The 22,760-nt window shown below is 43.9% G+C and overlaps 1 protein-coding gene across 2 annotated transcripts in view; it reads left to right on the forward strand.

Annotated features, from left to right (window-relative positions):
• Positions 1-2,665: 2,665 nt before the first annotated feature.
• Positions 2,666-22,760, forward strand: part of TBC1D8 (TBC1 domain family member 8) — a gene marked incomplete at its 5' end in the record, with an annotated part of 46,304 nt that continues 26,209 nt past the window's right edge. The window contains 4 exons of one of the 2 annotated variants that reach the window (XM_084305916.1): positions 2,666-2,792; positions 14,604-14,759; positions 18,736-18,854; positions 20,893-21,121. In XM_084305916.1, coding sequence (XP_084162042.1) covers positions 2,666-2,792; positions 14,604-14,759; positions 18,736-18,854; positions 20,893-21,121 — 631 coding nt within the window. Of the gene's footprint in view, positions 2,793-14,603; positions 14,760-18,735; positions 18,855-20,892; positions 21,122-22,760 lie in introns of those variants that run through there. The other variant, XM_084305917.1, reaches the window with a different exon arrangement.

Here is a 22,760-nt window from a genome sequence, read left to right on the forward strand (position 1 = left end):
CAACGCAGGAAACACAATCTCAATTTACGTGGAAAGCCTGGCAGTCTTAGCACTGGGGATGGATTTTGAGGGTCCTTTCGAAGGTGACCCTGAGAGCTTAAAGGTGCTGAGTGCTTACAACTGCTGCTGGGTGCTGACCAAGTGTGTATGGCTGCTCCTTACTTCAGGGAGATAGGGTCTTTTCCAAACCCAGCCAAGTACTAATACGGAGAATCTGAAGAGATGTGGTTCAGTCCTTGAGAAAAATCTCTTTTCTGCTGTCTGGGAGCCAAATGGTTTCAGCCGCAGGGCTCTGGATGTCCAAATCGGCGTGTGGCTTCCAGGGGACGTGACTATGAAAAGCAAGATGCCTGCTGACAACTGGTCTGCCAGAGTCAGCACCCACCAATGTCCAGATGCTTCGGGACTCTCCACGGTGGCCAGACAAACAGGAGAGCCAGACCGTGGTGGCTGCTTGTTTCCTGCCCACAGATGCACAGCTCATTTTACACATGCAAGGAATCCACCTCCTCTGAGCACCTTGGTAATATTGAGAGAAAAAGTAATATGTGTGCTTTTTGGATGAAAAAGAGGGGTTAGGAAGGAATTCAGTGAAAGAAGCAAGAGGAGAAGGCAACGTTTTCCCCATGACTTCCCTCTGCTCCCTTTGTACGCTGTCTCAGACCCTCGGGAGCTATGCAGTTTATGATGCTCCCTCTGAAGCTGCAGTTTATTTCAGGTGCAATTGATTATTTGCTCCAGTGCAGTCAGAAAGGCAGACTCCCTGTCTTTTGCTATTGTGGCTTAAATCTAGCAGCGATACGCAGCATTATAAATAAACCGAATGCAGGCCAGAAACCTCATTTTATTTCAGTTATTTCCTTTCAGTTACATCTTAATTTATTTCTGAAGTTATTTTTTTCAGCCTGCTAAGCTTAAGTACCTTTGGGCAATTGAGTAATGCAGTGTGAGATAGCTCCGTTCTCTCCCAGACTGTGTAATAAAATGCAGAGCAAGGTGTATATCTTCACAGCATGCAGTTTTGTGTCTGATAATCTACCAGATTCCCATCCTCTCTGGTTTTGTTTACTTCTCCAGTCACCGGCGATATAAAGCTATTGCTCCACGTGAGATTTCAGGGGAGCCTCAGGCCCAAATCCATGGAAATGAATTTGGAAATGAATGGAAAGAGCCAGTGCATGACTGCAGGGCTTTCTCCACGGACACTAACCTGCCATCAGCTTTTGCCAAAGGCTTTCCATTTAGCAGGTAGAGGCTGCGTCATTTGGTGATGAGGGACATATATGTGTGTGGGCTTTTTCCTTGCAGGTTCTTGGTTAAATATTACAAATAGCATGCTCAGCTCCTTCCTGCAACCCCCGCTGACCTCGAGGTTGCTGGCGCCGGTTCAGTGCCAAGGCGGCTGTGCTTCTGCTCCCCCGTCTGCGGCTGCCCTTCTGCCAGAGGTCACGAGAGGCAGGAAAGAGCCCAAGGAGCAGCATGTGTGAACAAACCTGGGCCGTGCCACAACAAGGGCCGGGGACTGCTCAAAACCCCTGAGCTGGCAGTTCATGGCAGCTGCTGAGCGCTGTACGACTTCAGGCTGGCGTGGCTCAGGAGCATCAGCATCCACCCCCTTTTTCCCCTCTCCTAAGCCATCTCTGAGAGGTTCTTTGTCAACCTCCTTCCACGAACGATCGTCAGGCTGACTTTGATGTGGTTACAGAGCCTGTGGCTTTGAAGAAGTGCTCGGCATATCTCACGACGGCGTTACTGAAGGCAACATGCGTGACGTGGGATGCTGAAACATGCTGTGTAGCTTTCGAGGTCTAAAGCAACTCAAAGGTCAGCAGTCCTCTTGGTCCCCTTCCCATTTAGGACTCAAACCAGTGTGCTCAAAAAACAGAGCTGAATATATATAAAAAAAAATATAATAAAAAAAAACAAGAATGGAAGTTAATAATCAACTATCTGAAAAGGGAAGAAATAGCTCACTGGGCATTAAAATGCCAAGTTACATGTCTTCAGGATAGTTTTGGGGGAAGGGGAAACTCTTGAGCTATTCTTATCCTGCAAGAGGCTTTGAAATAACCCCTTCTTCCACTCCCATTAATTTTTAAAGACTTTGTAACGTGGACGCCCATCATCTCCTCCCTCCGTCTAATAACCTTTATTTTTATGCCTGACAAGTAGGACGCTCGCAACGCTCGCTGGCTGTGGAGACGAAAGCAATGCTTCAAACCGAAATCGTAAAAAGACACAGACCCCGCCGTGTTTACCAGATTGGGGTAATCTGGTAAAAGCCACACTTTTGCCTGCCCAATATCTCCACCGGCAGCCGGACGCGAGTCCACGCACCCACCTCCCACCGCCCAGACACAGGGAACAGGGCGCTCAGAAAATCAGAGCACAGCCTCCCGAGCCCTCTCAGATTGGGGATTTTGGGTTAAATCCCATTTTTGGGGGGGATCCCAGCTGCCCAAATGCTGAATATGGAAGCGGGGGTCCCCGCCCCCGGCCCCTGGGCTCCTCCTCCGGCCCCTCCCCGGCGGCCGGGCCCGCTCGGAGGCAGCCGGCGCGGCGCAGCCCGCGGGGGGCGATGTGAGAGCGGCTTTTTTTTTTTTTTTTTTTTTTTGGGGGCGGGGGGTGTCCCGGACTGAGGACCCGGGGCCGTGGGGTGGTCGCCATGTGGCTGAAGCCCGAGGAGGTGCTGCTGAAAAACGCCCTGAAGCTCTGGGTCACGCAGAAGAGCAGCGGCTACTTCGTGCTGCAGCGCCGTCGGGGGCACGGCGACGCCGGAGGGCGCTTCACGGGTACCTCGGGGCACGGGCACGGGCAGGGGGCTGCGGGCACGGGCAGGGGGCTGCGAGGGGTGCCCGGTGCCGGCGGGGCCGGGGCAGGCTGCGGGGAGGCGGGAGCGGCCTCTTTGTTCGGGCTCGGCTGGTCCCGAGGCACTGCTGGAGAGCCCCTGCCCGAGGCTGCTCCGGGTTTTTTTGGGGAGAAATCGGGGTTTTTAGGGAGGTTTGGGGGCCAGGGGGGCTGCTCCGGGGTGTGCACGGTGGGTGTTTTGCACGGCGGGTGAAACGAGCCCGAGTTACCGGGTGTGATTGTGGTGTTCCCGCAACCTCTCGCTGCCCCTGGTGCCGCTTCCCGCACTGTCGCTGTTACTTTCTATCAGTTTGTCCCAAGCGCAGCTTCCTAAAAACTTTGTTCTGGCCCCCCATATCCCAGGTTAGCAGTAGATATCCAACAAAACGCCAGCCCTGCTAAAGTGGACGGGACCCTCAGGCAAACGCCTGCCCTCCCGATTTTCCCCGACCCCCCCCCCCCTCCACCCAGAGCCGGGAACCCGCAGGCCACCCCTTGGTGATCGTGGGTTAGCTTCCAGAGTTAAAAATAACCTTTTACAGCTGCTTGATTTGGGTCCAGGAGCGGTCATGAGTCTCAGACCCACAACTGTTAACTCCTCGCGGCGGAGGCTCGCGAGCGTACACCAAAACGCACGGCTTCGCTCGCTGCTTCGCGTCCAGGTGAATCGTTTTGCTGAATTGGCTTGCACAAAATCTCTTTTGGCTGGCAGAGCCGAGCCCCTCCTGCCTTAGAAAACATTTACTGAGGGAGCTGTAAGTTCTGACAGTCTGTGAAACGGTTTGGAAATATCAGTATTTAAGAAGGGATTAGAAATTAGAGTCCTGTAACAAAAGAGCAAGTGTGTAGGCGCGTTAAGCATAGCTGGAGGTAGGCAGCTGATTTTATTTTTTATTTTATTTCTATTTTTCCCCAATTCTTTACTTGGGACAATCAAAATGGAGACCTGTACTGAGAAACAGTTTGGCTTGGCTGCTCAGTCTGTTTCCTTTTGGTGCCAAGCTTGGGTCTCAATTCTTGCTGTACATGAACATAGGGCCAGCTTACTGGTACCTGCCCAGAGTGACGGAGACGAAGGTCAGTGAAATGTTTCTGTATTTCAGAATATGGTCTGCCAAGCTGGAGAGCCATAACTTGGATTTTGTTTGCTTTGCTGGTGAAACAAAGCTTAAGCGAGAATGTTATCTGTTTTCTTTTCCCTTCAGTCCTTCAGTCACTTGAGCCTTGGCCAGTTGCAGCGAGGCTTGACAGAAGGGTAGGTGTTTGAAAGAGGCAAAGACCCTGTATGTGTCAAGAAAGCAGGTGACTCCATCAGAGAGGGTCTCTCAGCTCCTGCATTGGGGCTGCATATGCTCAAGCTGTGTTTCAGTCCATCCGGGATCAACAAGGTAAAAAAAAAAACAATAAGGAGACTTAGATTTCATAAGCAGAGTGTGCAGATGGTGCTGTGGACCACCCGACGTAACTTGCTGTAAGCAGAGTGAAATGGCAGTGCCAGGATTGTGCCACACCTGAGCTGCCCTTCTACTTGTTACTGCAACCTGATGTTTTCCCTCAACCTACGAGAGGACATCTGTTTTATTGCCCTATTCTCATGGTTGCACTTTTTTTTTTTTCTCTAGGACGCTTCTCTCTCCTTACCCAGGGCATTTTATCCCTTACATAAGAACAAGTTAGCACAGCTGCAGGGTATATTTTATATGCATTTAATTCCTGAAGGATGGACTAGAGGAGATCTGTCACAGGAAAGTGCTTTCCTTCCATATCTGCCTTTGTTTCTTTGAGTAGTGTGTGTCACTCGGACTCTGAGAAGATGTTGGTAAGAGAGAGACTATATTTGCTACTGTTATTTGATTTGTCTTCTAGGGCAGTTGCTGAACGTACAGCAGGTTTGCAAACAGTAGGTACAAAAAATGATGGAGGCGGTGTTTAACTGTTCATTACCTGACCGGAGTAATTCTTTTCATGTCTTCTGAGGGATATGTTTTTTGAGTAAATGTTTAACTTGCCAGTTAGCCTGGATCTCTACTTGAGACTTTTGTGGGATTAGAGACTCAAGAAGGAAATTGCTAATGTTTTAGAAATACTGTAGAGAAACTGAATTATATTTTTTAATTAGCAACTAATTTTTAAATTAATTTGAAATCAGAGAATTTTTTTTTTTCTGAAATAATTTGCTCATTAATTTGTGTTGATTATAGATTTTTTTTTTTTTTCACCATTACTGGAGACCTCCCTAGATAATGACAAAAAGACTTGTCATTAGGCCACGATTAATAAGTCTAAGTTAGCTGGATCAGGTACTTGCCAATGTTGTTAGCTCCAAGGTTACGTGTTAATGATAAGCTTCAGATGCCATCAGTAGTCAAATCCTTTCTGGTAGAATAGTGCACGATGGCTCAGCATGTAAGTGAATCACTACTTCTGTTTTTATTGGGGGGTGCTGAAAGCTTCACTCACCTTCCTGTTTGATCAGGTTCATTTTGTGCATTTTGACAGCAAAGCTGCATGTTCTGAGACTTGTTGGGAATGTTTTCATTGTGGGCACTGGATTAAGAGTAGCTTTTCACTCTTTCCAAGCAGCTAACTTTGCAGTTTGTTTACATAGTACTTCACAATGCACACTCTTAGTATATAAAAAGCACTGAAGATCCTTCTAAGTAATTGTGATTTTTTTCCTTTTATAAATAATGCTAAATAAAATTTTAAAATAAACTCTGAAGTCTGTAAACTGTTTCAAGCAGCTTTTTGTCTTTATTTTTTGAGATACGGTGCTTCTTCAACTTCTTGCTTGAAATAGATCAATAAAAGATTATATTTTGTTCTTGTTCTACCCATTTTTTAAATTCAGTTATGATATTTCCCCCAGATATTCTTCCAACCTCCAACTGTTTTCATCTCAGGGCATTTTCCAAGATGGATATGGTCCTAAATGTTTTTTATGTCTCAGAAGGTGAACGTTTTCCAGAGAAATCTGTTTCTCCTTGAGGTCTTATAAGCCCTTACAGTTCACAACCTTAAATATCAAATCATATCCTGGCAAAAAGAAACATCTTCTGTATATGAATCTGAACCTTATTATTCCTTTAATAAAAATAAATGTGGTAGGCATAGTAAATACACTTAAGCTATTGCCAGTAGTTGAGTAACCCCCCCATCTTTATTTTATTTTATTTTATTTTATTTTCTCTTCTAAATAGTGTTCTTGCAGGGTGCTGTTTTTTCAAACTGATCTATAGAGCGTAGCCTGCTTGTGAGTAGAGATCTTGACTAATTACATGGTAAGAGCTCTGTTCCTTGTTTTCCCCTTGATTGGATTTTGAAATCTTAATGCACACAACAAGACGACTCTTGGTAAGCTTTCTGCCCTTTTTTGAGGGGGGAATTAAAAAGCAAAAGATGTTTTGCTCCTCTTTCATACTCATCAGTCCAAATAATACTGTAATTGTCTTGTATACATCAGCTTTTATTAGTCCTGTTCATCTCCCAAGGTCAGGCTAAAAAATAAATCGTACATTCAGAGAAAGGCAGGAGGGAGACCACAGAAGTTGAAGGTTCCCATGGCTAAGGCAGGAATCCCAGCTTGATTGTTCCCATCTATTGCATTCTTAACAGGAGAGGGTCAAAAATGCAGTCAAGGCTTGGGTTTTTAGTAGAGAAAGCAAATACATTATATATATTTTTTCAAACTTCTGGAGGGGTAAAAGGCAAAGTGAGTAGTGTATTGAAAGATCTGTCCTGATACAACCCCCAAACTGTACATCTACCAACATCAGGGGAAGTTGCCTTCAGTTTAAAATATATAAGATACCAAAGCATGTTGGTATCTACTGATAGATGAAGGTTAAATTTGAGTTCTAATTACAAAAAAAAAAAAAAAAAAACAACTTGTATTTTGGATGCAGTAGATTGAGGAAAGGAAGATGACACATCAACAATGCTAATAAAGGATAGTTATCAGTGCTCAATGTCTGTATTTATGACTTTGTATTTTAAGGGTGAGCTATTTGGAACCTTGCACAAGGACAGGGGGAAATGTAAATAGTTTACTGAAAGCTTGAATTCTCATCAAAACGTTATCTAGCCTTGCCCACAGCTGGAATTCAGATCGGCAGGTTTTTTCCCTCTACCCTTTCCTTTTTTTTTTTTTTTCCCTTGTGTTTCCAGTAACATGCTACAAGCTCTTTTCCCATGCGGGTGGCTTCTCCCCAGCAGAGTGCTTGGCCTGGGGGCTGCCTCCTGCAGCAGGGGTTGCAACGGGGAGGCCAGGCTTCATCCTGCAAAGCTCAGCACTCATGTTTCTGACCCCCAGCTTTGCACCTGACTGTGCGCTGCTCTGGCTCCTTCTGCCTGCCTGTTTTTATCTGTATTTCAGCCTCCTTGTTTTAAAGGTGGGGATGCACCTGTGTATGGAGAGGGGGATCTGGGCCCCATCTGCTTAGACCACCAGCCTGTGCAATGCTGTAAGCCAGTCAACAGCTACAGCAGCTCTTTATTTTCCTCTTGTGGAGTCCAAATGGCCCACAAAAAGACAGGAAAATCATTGAGTGTGTGTGGTGGCAGAGTTGAAGTAACGCTGGCCCGTTCCCTTTAGTGTTATTTATGCCACCTGCCAACAGTGTGAGGCATGGTTTTTTATCACAGTGCCTGGAGCAGCGTCCCGTGTCGGGTAATTTACGGAGCTGCGAGCTTGCATGTCCAAATTCCTGTAGGTTTTCAGGTAGAAAACCATGCACACTTGTTGCGAGGAGAGAAGCGAGGCGTTTGGCCTGGCATGCTGCAAGCGTGGCCTGCGTCGCCATGGCGCAGAAGCCAGGCCAGGCCACGCTCTCGCCCAGCATGCAGGCTGGGGACAGTGATTAAACCATGTATCTCCATTAAGTTCAAGATTTAAAAATAAATAAAGTAATAATAAAAAAATTATGTAGTGGCAGTGTTTGATCTGACAAAGCACAGACTGAAAGGAATTGAAGGGCCTGAGTGCTTGTGTTTCCCCAGGTTAATAAATGCTCGGAGTGTTAGGCCATTACGCCGAAATTTCTTACGTCCTTACACAAAAAAAGTTCGGTAGCTTTTATTTTGGAGGGTGGAAGAAAGCCTCTTGAGAGATGCTCTGTCTGGAAGCTGCATTGTATCAAAAGCTGTTTATATAATTTAGCAGAATCCAACAAGACAATGTCCGGTGTCAAGCCAAGGCGTTAAGCCAGTTGGTGGCCTTCACAGCTCGTGGTGCTCTTATCTAACATAAACATAGCTTTTAGGGAGGCCTGAGTGAAAGTAACAACCTGCTAAACACCTGTGGTTTGAACTTTAAGATCGTATCAAGATGTAGAGAAGGCCTCAGATGTTTCTGCTGGGAGCAGCCACCTCTGGCAAGCATCAGCTCCCTACCCAGTGCCCTGGGCTGTGTCCAGCCTCTATGGGATGAGTGGCTGCCCTGCCAAGATGCAGGAGATCAGGATGAAGATGTGCCAAGGGGTTCCTCAGGGTATTTCATCTCCTAGTCCTGCCCTGGGCAAGAAAACTACCCTTCTTCTACAGTTTTGTTTTTTTTTTTTTCCTTCTAAATTCTCATGCCTGAGCAGCCAAGAGTGCCACTTGTAGCTACTAACTCTCACTGCAAAGCTGCATCTGCTGGGAAGCAACCTGCACCATTAGGTCTTTCCACTTCTTTCTAAGAACTTCGTCCTGTTGAGTAGAGTATGCATTTTGCCAAGCTGCTGCTTTTATTTCCCAGACTTCTTTTTCTTTTTGCCTCCATGTTTCTGCTGGGGGAGCAGAGGTAGTGAGCAGCAGTAAAAGGCAGCGCTGAGCTCTCGAGGATGCATTCAGAGGCATGCATCATGCTTTATAGCTTTGTGCTGGGGTGAGAGCCTGTTGCTGTCATCGTAAATCCTTGAATCCAGCATCGGTGGTGGTTGTGTCTAATAAAAATAACCCTACCTGATTCAATAAAGAGAGCAAGTACTTAACGCAGGGCTTTGACATAATATAGGTGGTCCTCTTCTGAGTAGTCCTCCAGAGCAGCCACCAGTCATCACAGTCCCCAGAGACATCCTGATGTTATCATTTTTCTGACGGAGCCCCAGCTGCCTGCAGCTTCTGTGCCAACCGAGATGAACATCCGCTGGGGAGGAGCTGGGCATCTCTGCTGGAGGATTTGGGTCCAGGTGCTGTGGTAATCCTCTGCCCATTTTCTCTGGAAGCCTTGATTTGGCAGATACACTAAGGCACGCCTGTCCAACTGTGCTGGTTTCCAGTACAACGGAAACCTCAAGTCTTCTTTTTCTTTCAAGCAGACCAAGGAGAGCTGGAAGGGCAGTTTTCTCTCTGCTTCAAATTTTGGCTGTGGCCTGTTTGCTTGTAGGGTGGCCAAGCCATTACTGAAAATGCTGAAAGTGCAGGTTGGACCCTGACTGCTGTGTGACCTGTCGTGGTTTTAGGAGAGTGGGTGTAAGCACCTGCTTTTGGGGAGGTTCAGCACTGTGGCACATGGGTGGAAGAGGTGCCTCCTTGCCATGTGCATGCTGCACCCTACATTTTAAAAGCACTGTCAAGGTTTCTTACCAGCCAGCTGGAGGTCCTGCATGTTACTTTGCCTTTGAACTACACTTCACCCTCTGCTTTGTAATGGTTGTCCAAGTTTGTGTTAAGCAAATGGCCTTGGGGACCAGATACTTAAAAACAAAGTAAAACCATAGCACAGTATGGTGGTACTGCGATCTTCCTGGTGACTTAGCCTTTGATTTAACTCTGATTTATTTATTTATTTATTTGTCTGTTGTGTAAATAAACAGTAATTGCTTTGCTCTTTTGCCTTTTTTTTTTTTTTTTTTGAGGACTTTATTATAATATGGGTCCTAGACTCCTAAATGATCAGTCCAAGTCCCTCTGTCTTACTGCTGAAGTGACCACCCCATGTATGGGAAGGCATTCGAGTAGTTCTGAAAAGTTTCCCTTTAAGGTCTTTAAAATGTGATGGAGGCATGCAGAAATGGTCTCCTTGTTCTGTGTGTGGGGGGTACCTTTACTTGTGTGCTGTTCGGCTAGGCATAACTCTTAGTGTCTTGGGTTGTCTCTTGAGCATTGTCCTAAAAGGTGGAAGTAATAGATATTTTATATCTACAGGGACTTATATTTTACATCTATATATCTTATATTTTATATCTATAGGGCCTTATAGCAGTCTTCCAGTGCCTAAAGGGGGCCTGTAAGAGGGATAGTCTAGGGACTCTTTGTTGTGGAGTGTGGTGATAGGACAAGGGATAATGGTTTTAAACTAAAAAAAAGGGGTGGATTTAGATTAGATATAAGGAGGAATTTCTTCACTCAGAGAGTGGTGAGGCTCTGGCACAGGCTGCCCAGAGAAGCTGTGGCTGCCCCATCCCTGGAGGTGTTCAAGGCCAGGCTGGATGGGGCTTTGAGCAACCTGGTCTGGTGGGAAGTGTCCCTGCCCATGGCAGGGGGTGGAATTAGATGGGCTTTAAGGTCCCTTCCAACACAAACCATTTCATAAACCAGTTTCAGTTGATTAATTTACTGTATGCATGTTCCTTTGTCTAGATTAGTTATGGGCATGACACGGAATAACTTGTAATGGGATCTCTTATCTTTCTGTGGGGGTATAAGGAAATTTGTCTTTAAAGATGAAAAGAAGTGTGAAGCACTTCTGTTGATGCATCTGAGAGCCAGTTCTTTATAAAATAACCTTGACTTTTTTTTTTTTTTTTGTCAGTGAAAAAATGCTCAACAAGTTTGTTCTACATCACTCAGTTGGTATTTCCTTGGATAGCAAAATCTGATTATATGGTGCACGAAATCCTGCTGGCATTCCACTTAGTTACAGATTGACCTCTGTACAAGGGAGACACTACCTGCCTGTTACAGAATGGTTCCTTGCTAGTTTTTAAACTTGAGTTTATTTAAGTTTTTCAGTTCTGATTGATAGGCTCTCTTCTGAAAAGATACAGGGAGACGTTCCCTCTGTCTGAAATCCAGCTTGCAGCTAGAGTGATTGATATATTGAGGCAAAATGTGTCATTTCAATAAAGCTATTTTAAAAATTTCCTTTTCCACTTCTGCCCCCTCCTTCATATTTGTCAGCATCATACATTAGCGCTGAGATGTATGTAGGAATTTTATCCTGGGGGTGTCCTTTAGGTGTGAAGAACCTTGCCCCTTTTGAGGAACCTGCGATGTTCTCTTGGTATTCTTTAGCAGACGTCCTTTCAAACCTGTGTCTGCGGCTTCCCGAAATGCAGTCCCTGCACAGTTAACTGCTTCCCTGAAATAGTTCTGCATCTTGGGAGGTCAAAAAGCTGACGAGAAGTTGGTAGAGTGGTGTGTAAGGGGAAAGAGGTACTTGGAAGTTTAAGTTCCTGCCACAAGCCTTGTCCCACAGAACAAAAATCAGTGGGAGCTTTGCGAAAGAAACCCATGTAGCAGTCTTTCTTTCTTTATGCCCTCTGCTTCTGAATCCTTTTAGTTTTTGACTAGCCTATAGGTATAACGGGTTTCACTGTCACTTGTCACTTGTCTGCTTCAGCCTAGCTGAAGGCATACAAATGCATCAGCATGTGCACCAGAAAACCTTTGTATAATTTATGTGTATCCGTGAGCAAGAGACCCTGTATATATTTTATAAGAGGCCCTTCCATGGAAGAAGCTGTTAGGACACTGAACGAGAAAGGTGCTTGCTCACAGGCTAGGTATTTTTCAAAGCATGTTTCAAAGTCAGTGAGTTGTATCAAGTTTCTTGTGTGTTTTTCCAGGGATTTTTTGGTCGTTTAATGCTTTGGTGTTACTCCAAGTGAATATGAGGCAAAATTTTGCCTCTAGTTTTAGTCATTTTCATTCTACTTCAGTTTCCACTAAATTAGGATCAGGGGTGACCTTATCGCACTTCACAGGTACCTTAAAGGAGGCTGTAGCGAGGTGGGGGTTGGTCTGTTCTCCCACGTGCCTGGTGACAGGACGAGGGGAAATGGGCTAAAGTTGTGCCAAGGGAGGTTTAGGTTGGGTATTAGGAAAAACTTCTTTACCAAAAGGGCTCTTAGGCATTGGAGTGGGCTGCCCAGGGAAGTGGTGTAGTCACCATCCCTGGAGGTCTTTAAAAGACGTTTAGATGTAGAGCTTAGGGATATGGTTTAGCGGAGGACTGGTTAACGTTAGGTCAGAGGTTGGACTCGATGATCTTGGAGGTCTCTTCCAACCTAGATGATTCTGTGATTCTGTAAATTATGGTCAGCCTGGATGTATTCATTAGTGTTGAATCCTTTTTATGCCCTTGCAAATACAGTCTTGGAAGGTCTTGTTCCCCCACTCTGCTTCTCTCAGTCTCTCCTTTAGGTTTTGACACTTGTACACCAATTCCACGTGAGGCTGACCCCCTGTAGAAGTGAGGATGCTCAACTGTAGTCATGAGGCTGTACTGAACCAGCTTGCTGCTTGGGCTCTATTCTGGATGCAGAAGCAGCAGAGTAACACAGACCTTGGTTCATGTTTTAGCTATGGGTAATTTATGCAAGGGACACAATTTTTTATTTGCATGGTTCTTGGTTGAAGGAGGAAGCTTTTTCTTTTTTTTTGGTAATAGTTGATAAGCAAGATGGAAATTGTAAGCAGAAGTAAACAATGAGAAGAGGAATTGGTTTTTCGTGTCAGTTATTCAGGAACAGAAAAGGGAATTAATTTTGCACAGGCTAAGAAGTAAAAACAAATTTAGCAGCTCCTTCTGTACTTTGATTCAATAATTTGTAATTTCTGAAAACAAGTTCTTCATGAATCAGATGTTCATTAAGTGTTCTTACAGGATTTTCATAGCACTACCTATTAGCTGACTTTTTTTTCAGTGACTTTAGGGAAATTAAAAAGAAATCTTTCTCCTAGCACTATCATCAGGGGAAATCATGAACAGCACTTTGTAAATTTCTTTTTCTTTCTTGTAATGTCTCAAGTTTTTTGCAATTTGAAAGGTAGACCAGAGTTTTGCGCTCTGCATCCTTTGATCCTATCCTACAGGCTTTCATCCAGCTATTTTCAAGACTGTGCACCGAAGCTGATGCTGTGTTTTCTGTGAGCACGGATAATTTGCTACCTTTTGTATTTGGATGGTTTTATTTGTTTTTTCGGTCTTGCAGTTACAGAAGGGCATGTAGCATTTTCTGGTGTCTTATAAGGTACTTTTCTCCAAATTCGGGTCCCCATTTTGAACAGATGGGTGTTACATCTCGACGAGCATTTAGCTGAGAAGCGAGTTGTTGCTGAATATCTCCCGGTCTACTTCTAAAACGTTTTCGTATCCAACGTCTGCCTGGCTTTGAAGGCATGACCAGGGTGTGTGAATGCAAGGAGGAAGTAGGTGATGTAATTACCTCTGCTTTTGCAAGGTTTTTGGTGCCATTCGCGTGCGATTCGTACACCTCCTAGACCAGAAAGTGGTTATACTGCTGCTTTCTTGTGCTGTACTCAAATTAATTACCAGTGGCTTGTTGTCCAGGTGAGGAGGCATTGCACACCAGGACTTTGTAGGTCTCATTTTATTGTTCCCATTAATCACTTAGATAATGGGCTGGTTGAATGCAATTATAAAAACTGAAAGTGACGCCAGGGGCTGGCAAAACTTTTGGCCAGTTCATTTGGTGTTGAATCGATGGCAAAGGAGCAAAACTACAGCTGTAAATACAGCGTTTAGCTTGGAAAAATTAAACGTGCAAAGAAAAAGTGCAGTATTGATGAAAAGTTGTAGATTAAATCAATTTTTGTAAGTGATGGGAGCCAATAACCAATGCTGTGTTACTTTAATATGCCAGCTTGCAAATTGTGGCACTTGAGTGACTTTTCCTTGCATACCTTGGTTCTGCCTGCTGGAGGAGGTAAGGGGAAAGGCCAGCAGCTCCAGCTGGCTGGTTGCAGTTGCTCCAACTCTCAGAAATCAGTTTACACTCTTTAAGTCAAGTGCCAGGTTGCAGTGGGATACTCCTGCAAGCTTTCTTGGATACAGTTACGGGTACGCGAGATACAGGAGGTGGTGTGTGCTCTTTGCACAGCATCACGTCCAGTTCTGAGCTGCACGCTTAGAGATAAGCTCAGGAACAATGAGCTGGTTCACAGGCATGACCCGTAAGGAAGACAAGTGGCAACTGGGGTTTCTTTAGGACAAGAGAAAGCATCAAACAGCGGGGAATGATGTTGATACATCAAAAACATCCGTGGCCAATTGCTCTCCGTGTTCCGGGGAGCAGGATTCATTTCCAGCGAGACAGTGCAGGATTGTGGTGGTTGCCTTGTTTGTTTGTTTTTGCTGTGAGAATACCTCATGGCAATAGTAGAAGGGGCTTGCTGGGAGGTGGTTGCATCTCGGTTGTGGGAGGTTTTGACGAACAGGTTAGATGAACACGGTTTATGGCACAGGTGCGTTGATCCAGCTCCAGAGCAGGGGCCGGCACGGTAAGCTCTCCGGTTCCCCCAGGAAGGCTGCAGTTCTGTGGCTGTATGTACGTACACATGAGGCAAAACAGGAAACACAAAATCGCTTGTTCTGCTTTTGATCTTCAGATCTGGTTTGCCTCTTGCCTTTTGAGCCTGTGTGAATTGCCACACCGACCAGGGACAGAGCTATTGTTAAGTTCTCTATTTTAATTTGCTGGTCTGAGGTGCGAAAAGACTGGAGGGCTGCAGAACTGACGGCAGTGAAAACTGGCTCTAATTCTCTTTTTTTTTTTCCTCTCTCCCTTTTGCTCTGTGCGTGGCCGCAGGTCGCCTGGTGGGAGCCCTGGATGCCGTGCTGGATTCGAACGCGCGCGTCGCGCCCTTCCGAATTTTGCTGCAAGTCCCAGGCTCACAGGTTTACTCTGCCATTGCTTGTGGTGAGTTATTGAGCGGATCAGAAGTTTACTGGGCCATAGCTATTGGTGAGTCACACACGAAAAAACCCGAACCGATTCTGAGCATGCTCAGCACCTGCATGTCCAAGAAGCTCAAGGTAACCCCAGCTGGTGGTGTGCGGGTGTGAAGCTCTTGGCTATAGCTCGTTTAACAACCAAATTAACCTTTGGTTAGAGTCCCAGGCATTCGTGATGAGAAAACGTTAGCTGGGAAAATGAAGTTTCGATAGAAAGCCTGTTTAGGTGAGGGTGTTAGCGTTAATCTTCTGTCTGTTGCAAAATGGTGTGGTGCTGCTCGTATGCTTATCTTTTTGTACGGCAGTGAAAGTTCCTTACAGCAAGCAGCTATTTAGTCTTGGCTTTCATCAGTCTTGTCTTTTGCTTGCTAACTGTGAAATGCCTTGCAACATTTGATTATAATCAAGTATAACTGGAACGCTTAGAAGATCTTACGTGAGGTAGGTGATAAATGGAGTTGGCAGGGGAGAATGTCTAACTGCTGGGTCTGTTCTGCACTAATTCCTTTTCTGCAACTTTTGGAAGTCAAACCCATCTTCAGGAAATTGATGTGGATGGGAACTGCAGCAACCTTACTGGGGCATGTTAAAGGTCACCTGAATGAACACTTTACAGTCCTTATTTGACCAATTTGCAGTTCTCATCCCTTCTTCTCCAGTCTGCAAAATCCCAGCATTGAAATTTAGAGCAGGTTTTCCTTTCCTGTCTTGCATGGATCTAGCCACGAAATAGTTAGCTAATAGACATGCTGACATGCTGTTGAAGCTGTTTGGCACAGTAGCCCTTCAAATGATAGGGGCAATCTGTGTATTTGCACCCTGCCCCTGTACAAGCTCATTCAACATTTGTTCTTTGCTTCCAGCAGAGATCCCTCTGCATTTCCCCATTGATATTGGGATTTTTTCCTGTGCCAGAATTGTGTAAAGAAGCTTGTGTAAAGTTTGCTTGCTCTATTTTTGTTGTGGCTTGGTTTTCTTGGTTTTGCAATTGCTCTGTGCTTGATATCCCCACCCCTTGCCACCTCCCCTCCCTTTTTTAAAAAAAATAATGCTACCTCTTGGAGAAATTTAAGAGCTTCATGCTGTTCTAGTCTTCTGATGAAGCTGGTTGGCTTTCATTGTAAAAGTAAGTGTTGCTGTCAAGGGCTTCTTAATCATCTGAATGTATGTAATATTCCTTCCAGGGACTGATCTTAGCCCTGTCCACATTCTTCTTGCCCAAAGGTTTTTTGTATTAAAGGAACTACAAATCAAAAGCTTGCCTGGCTGGAACGGTTAAGGGTTTTGCTGTGATGAACTTATTTGATTAATGTTTTCTAGAATTCTCTTTTGCCCTCTTAAATGAATGCTCACCACTGAGAAAACAAGATTTACGGTAATGGAGTGGAAGGCAGAGGGATCTGTTTTGTATGCCGTAAGGGCATGACACGTACGCCGCTGCCAGAGCTGCACAGAAATTAAGAACCACGATAGCTGGAGCTGTTTCTGAGTAATATCTCTGTTGTGAAACCCTGACGTGAGCATCCAGGGGAGAACGGGCTTTGGCAGCAGCAGTTGGAGGAACAGCGTGACCTGACCCTTTTCTTAGAAAGCTGCAGCTCCGCACGGGACTTCTCCTCTCCCTGAGGTCCTGCAGGAGCCCCAGCACAGAAGTGGCCATCGCTGCTTGCCCAGCTCTTTGCTTTGCATAAACACAGTGTTAGGGGCTCGTTACTGGATTTGGAAAGGGCAGAGAGTCAAATGAAGTTCCTGCTATGTAGCAAGGACAAGGAGCAGCTCTAGCAACTCCTTCCAGTCTCCCGCTGTAACTGCATTAGGGATAGCCATCATGTCATTAGGCAGTTAATTAAAACGACATTTTCCAATTGGATGTTGGCGCTCCTGTGTTCCAGGAGCTGCAAACTGAAACGATAATTAATGCGTAAGGGTCATATCTGTGTTACAGACTCTTGCAAGGCTCTGAGGGCTGCTAGGAAGCCTGATCCATGCCCAGCACGCTTGTTCTGGCAGAGCTGTCTCAGCCCAGATGGTTAGTCATCCTACAGCAGCAAGGCGAAACAAAAACCTTAACCCCAGCCCTAGTGCAGATGCACTTAGGTCTTTCCTTTCAGAAGGCTTGTGGGCAAAGGAGAACCACAGGAAACAGCCAGGTGAAATAGTCTTTAGGAGAGGACAGCAAGGGCTTGCTGACAGAGGGGTTTAAAGAAGGGAATATGAGGAGTTGAGGCAGTGGTTAGACTGAATACACATTTGGCACAGACACATAAGGTGCATACAAGGTGGAACAAAATGCTGTGCAGAGCATTGGCATGGGCAGAGGAATAAGGAGAAGGTTGTCAAGGCTTGGGTGAAATCACAGGATAATTTTAAGAGTAAGCCGAGAAGTGTAAATTAGAAACGAAAGGACCTAAAAGGTTGAGGAGCTAGAATGACCAAATAAAAGGGGCAAAGAGATCTTTCAGCATCTGAGCACAACCTCTGGAGGTACCTGAATGCAGGCAGGAAAGAAAGCAGTAGCCTCAGTGGGGGACAACCACTACATGTGGGGATGCTACAGTGAAAGATGTCTTGCTTCTTATTTCCCAAGAGGTAGCCCACCAGCCCTCCCATATATTTGTTGTCTTTCAGGTAGCCCAGACATAGACAATCAACTCAGTATTTTCTTTGTGCAGCCATTTCAATACAAAACAACTGTTTCTGGTGTCCTTAACAATTGATATAATCTGATTTCCTTGCAAAGAGGCCATTTAAGCGTCTCTTCTTTCTTGATTTTTTTAAAAATCTAACCTTGATTAATGATATTTATGAAGTTCCATCGCAAGACCTTCCTGTCAAGGAAGTTAAAGCTTGGAAAGTTTCCCTGCCACTTGGCATTCTTTATGGAAAATGGAGCAGAGGAGGGTGGAAAATTCTTAGCTAAATTTATCATTTCGTGTTGTGAAGCAATGTGATGCATCTCCGATGGACACACAAATCAGATTTTGAGATAATGGGTCTTCTATCTGAGATTAATTTTGTAATTATATTCCTCTACGTTTTGTATATCTCTTACGTCAACCTAATTTTCTTCTTTCTTCCACTAATAAGGCATAAGAATAAACAACTTAGTCTGCCTTTACTTTTTTTCCCCGTGTAATGTTTAACCACTGACCGGTAAGAGCTAGAGTGCTCAGATTTTCCCTTAATTGTCCTCTGTGTTGCCTCTCCTGCACTACCTTTTCTGTCATAAGGAGATGCAGCAGCAGTTCAGGTTCAAGCAGAAGCAACCAAAGTAAATAGGTTTCTTCAGTAAATAGGTTATTTCAGTAAATGACTGAAATAGTGTTCCTGGACTTAGAGTGAACACATGAAATTGGAAAATCTTTATTTTTCAGGGATTTTCTGTTCACTGTTTTTCTCCCCCAAACTGTAAAATTGTGCTCTTGCTGACCTTCTAGGTGTTCTTGACCGAAACTCCTTTATTTGTAGATATTTAAGTATTACAGAAAACTTTTCAGACAGGATGCAAATTACGACTATGTCATGTGTGCATGCTTGTGTGACAGTTGTGTGTGTGCATGTCCATACAAAGGGGGGGGGAGAAAGGAAGATCAGGGACCTTGGGGAACAATACATAAAAGAGCAGTTTATGGTGGTGGCTTGAGGAATGCCGTGTCAAAATAAGCTGTATTCTAACCGATCAGTAAGAGGTTTTGCTGTTTTTTCTGCTTCGACTTTTAATGCAGCGTTTGCTGGCTGAGAACGCTTGAGAAGATAAAACTAAAAAGCACTAGAACTAATTTCCTAAAACAATAAGGTTTCTGTTTTTCTCTGGCTATACTGTTACAAATTAGACCTTTTTGACCTGTTTGCTACTAAGAGTTTTGAGGTTGAAAGTTCAGTTTCTCATGTTCTCTTACAAAATAGTCCATTTTTTACTTTTTTTTTTTTTTCTTCCTTTTGATTTTGTAGGATGAGTTTTAATGTGTTACTTTTTAACTTTCTAGGTGCCACTGCAGAGGAGATAAATCAGCACTGGGAATGGCTGGAACAAAACTTGCTCCATACTTTGTCTGTTTTTGACAATAAAGAAGATATTGTTAGTTTTGTCAAAGGGAAAGTAAAGGTAAGGAAACTGCCTCACTTTTGCCCAACTACTTGTGATGTTTTAGAAATAATGTCAGGAAGTTATTGTCAGTCATATTTGGTTTTGTCCATCTGAATATTGTTATTTTTTTGTGTGCTGACCTAGCTACTGTGTTCATCCTGAATGCAATTAATCATCCAAAGCACCTACTTTTCTTCTTCACGTTTGATTTTTATCAGTGGTCTCACTAATCTGTTTCCAGGCAGACTCGTACAAAGCAGGAAAATGTTTATGCCACTGCATTTTCATACAGTACTATAGAGGTAGCAGCTTCTTGTACAGTAAGGACTCTTAAATCTTATTTTGGCCAAGTCTTACCGTTGGCATTGCAGTGCCAGCTGTGCCTCCATGGGGAGCAGGAGGACCTCCCATCTGAGCAGGCACCTCACCCACGATGTGACTTGTAAACCCAATTCATTTTGATCTGATGTGGCTGAAAAATACCTTTTCTGTCATGCAGCTGGAAGGATACCAGATGTATGGCCAGTTCCTGCACAGTGGTTAGAGATAGGTTATACCTTGTTTTTCTCCATGACACTTGGACCTGATGTGGCTGGCATCCTTGCATCTCCACTCGTATTTCTTTGGAAGCTGCATGGTCTCAAAACTGAACTATCTAGTTCAGTCTTTATCACTCCCTGTCCCTTTACAGCTTCAGTGCTCTTTTCTTCCCTGTAGGAGGCTGTGGTATGTAGGTGAGCTTTCTTCAGCATCTACTTTCAGCTCCTTCACCTCTCCAAAACATTGTTAGCCAAAGTGGCTGAAATCGTCATGGGCTTCACAGGGTGTCGGCGTCATGGTTGGGGACTGCGTTGAAGGTGCTGGCTAGCTGCATGGTGCCTGAGTGGGCATCTTTTTAGAAGAGTAAAGGTAAAAATTGTAGGGGAATTGGGTGATAAAGATAAGGCTTAAAATAATACCAGCACATGCAGTAAAACTTAGAAAGTGTGGCCTCCAGTGTTCTGCTTCTAAGAAAACACATGATCCAAGAGGAACTCGTCAGTGGCTGGCAGTGATGCAAGTCTCATGGGCACTGCTCTAAGTCAGGTCCTGCTGCAGGCTTCTCCTTGATAAGAGTTTCATTCAGTGAGATGCTCTCCACTCTTATACCCACTGTTTTGGTCCAGAAAATGTATGGGAACATAAATGTTTCTGGCAATTTGCAACCCTGCTGCTATATGCTGCTACATCTCAGTGGGTTCTGAACTTGGGGAGGAGAGAGAAAACATCGCTGTGCAAATCTTAGTTTTTATCCTGCTATCTTAAAAAGCAATTTTGGCATGCTGCACCTTGCTGAAAGGTTAAACTTGCTGTGCCTGCTTCTGCTCATGGTGCAGAGGCTTGCTCTTGGCACAGAACATGGATCTAAGTGCTCTGACAGGCTTGAATAAAATTAATCTCTCTCAGTAGTGCTGTGGCAGCTGATTACCTAGCACAGCGGATATTTAAAATTCTTCAGGTTTCATTACTTAATTTAAGCCCAGGTTTTGGACTCTGTCCTCTGCCTAACTCTTTTGTTGTAATACTGCTATTAAAATTCTCAGCACTTGATTATAATATCCGTGGAGATGTTCTTGAAGTCATTTATAATGGTTTAGAGCATGTTAGAAGTTATTGATGTCTTACTGCATTGCTTCTTCATAGCAAAACAGTGCTGGTCAGCATACAAAAATGTTCCTGTATCTTTTCTCTGAATACAGCAAAACCCAGCAATCCTAAGTTGTAATGAAACTGTAAATATGTGGTTTTGCCAGATAGACTGAAAAACAACAAAACAACAAACTCCCCCCAAACAAAACAAAATAAAACAAAATCCTAAAAGTCTTGATTTGGAAGCATTCAAAATGTATGAGATGCAACCACTGCAGAAATGTATCCATTTGTGAGATTTGCAAATCTGCTGGAAATTATTTTTCAGAAAGAGCTGTGCTATTAAAATTTGAATGAGTAGCTTGTAGTAACTTGCTTGAATGTGAATGCTGTAGATTTATCATATGTTATCTCATTATTGAATCAGGCTCTGATTGCAGAGGAAACGAGCAGTAAGCTTGCTGAGCAGGAGGAAGACCCTGAAAAGTTCCGAGAAGCCCTGGTGAAATTTGAGTCCAGATTTAATTTTCCTGAAGCGGAGAAACTGATCACCTATTATTCCTGCTGCTGTTGGAAAGGAAAAGTTCCTCGGCAAGGCTGGCTTTATTTGAGTATCAATCATCTCTGTTTTTATTCCTTCTTCCTGGGCAAAGAACGTAAGTGTAAATATGTAAGAAATCTTAACACTATGGAGAGAGATAAACATAACTGGTTTCGAATGCAAAAAGAATTAGGATTTTTATGAGAAGTGTAATTCTGCTCTGAAGTTTCGTTTCTGAGATTTTCATTATTCAGATGAAAGATCTTGTTTAATTTGGTTTTCACTTCATCCTTTATGTTTACATTTTAGCAGTAATCCAGTAGTAAAAATGAGGCTGCAAGAACACGCAGGCACGGTTGCTCTCCAGTTCTTTTTCTTTTCATGTGAAGCAGGCTTAAAATGTAGCAGACCTCCTACATCTTCTCCAACAGCTAGTTTTACTGCCGAAAACGGTCAGTCAGGAACCGTCCCTCCCACGTTGATGGGAACACACCAGCAGCCGCTGTCAGCACCGCCGCTGCGAGCGCAGGGACAGGCTGCAAGGCAGAAAAGGAAGCGCTGGCTGGGGAAGAGAGCGCGGTGCTAGAAATGTGTGAGGCTAGCTGCGGGACTGAAAATAGAACAGGAAGCACAGCAGTGACATTGGTGCTGTTCTGAGTCCTCTTCATCCTGCTGCAGCTTCACTGAGGACGGTAATATAAACCTCTATTACTGTGAGTGGAGCAAGAATTTATAAATCAGTGATAGCAGTTAGGAAAACATTGCCATTTACTGGCCAGGTTTAAAATGGGGCTGGCTAGACAAAACTGTAGATTTAAAAACAAAGTGCACTAACATAAGTGTAAGAAAGATAGTAACTGGCAATTTCTAGGACTTAAAACACACAAGGACATCGCTAGAGTTAGAGGTTCTTTCTTCCTTTTTTATCTCAGGCCAGTTATTTTGTCATATCTGCAAAAGGTGGCAGAGTTAGATTTAAAATACGGATAAGTTTGTTATTCCTTATAAATACAGAAGTTGAGTTTTGCTTTATCTTTTCTTTTTGCAAGACTGTGGTGGAGTTTCTTGATACATTATAGATATGAGTTCTCTTTTAATCTCCTTGTTTTCTGTTTAGTCTCAAATAATATCCTTTGTGAATTGTTTCTCCTTGTTATCATTGCAGGCTTTTTCTCATTAAACCGGAGATAGCCAGTCTGCCAAAGCACACAAAGCAAAAATAATGCTTATTAATGATAGATAATGGGGGAAGGAGGAAGTAGGGAGAAAAATCCTTTATACTGTTCCAGAAGTTTTGTTTATGCAATATCACAGATCATTAAATGATACTGGAAGTAAAGCATCGCACTCTGCTATTGAAGATGAAATAGTTTCTCATCCCTTTCAATAATAATTCATTATGAAAACACAAAGAATAGCCCAAAGAACTAAGTGTTTGCAACTTTTAACTTTGAACATGGAAAAAAAGCTGCTCATTCCCTGTTACAGTCAGTGGCATTGCCTTTGTGTTCCGTGTGTTTTCGTGGAAATGTGAAATAAAAAAAACTCCATAGCTTGCTGGGAAGCATTACATGTTGAGATGCTTCCCAGCTCCCTGCTTCTGATAAAGATGATGGCTTCTGTTTGAAACCCAGTATTTTGACACATTTATGAAATGCTTGTATTACATCGAATACTCCCGATTTACCATAGTTCTGCTTACTGCTATTTGAGAAGCTGCTACTGCTCATCTGTAGAACGAATGATTTATTATC

This window comes from Netta rufina (genome assembly GCF_964035555.1).
Source record: "Netta rufina genome assembly, chromosome: 1".
NCBI classification, from domain to species: Eukaryota; Metazoa; Chordata; class Aves; order Anseriformes; family Anatidae; genus Netta; species Netta rufina.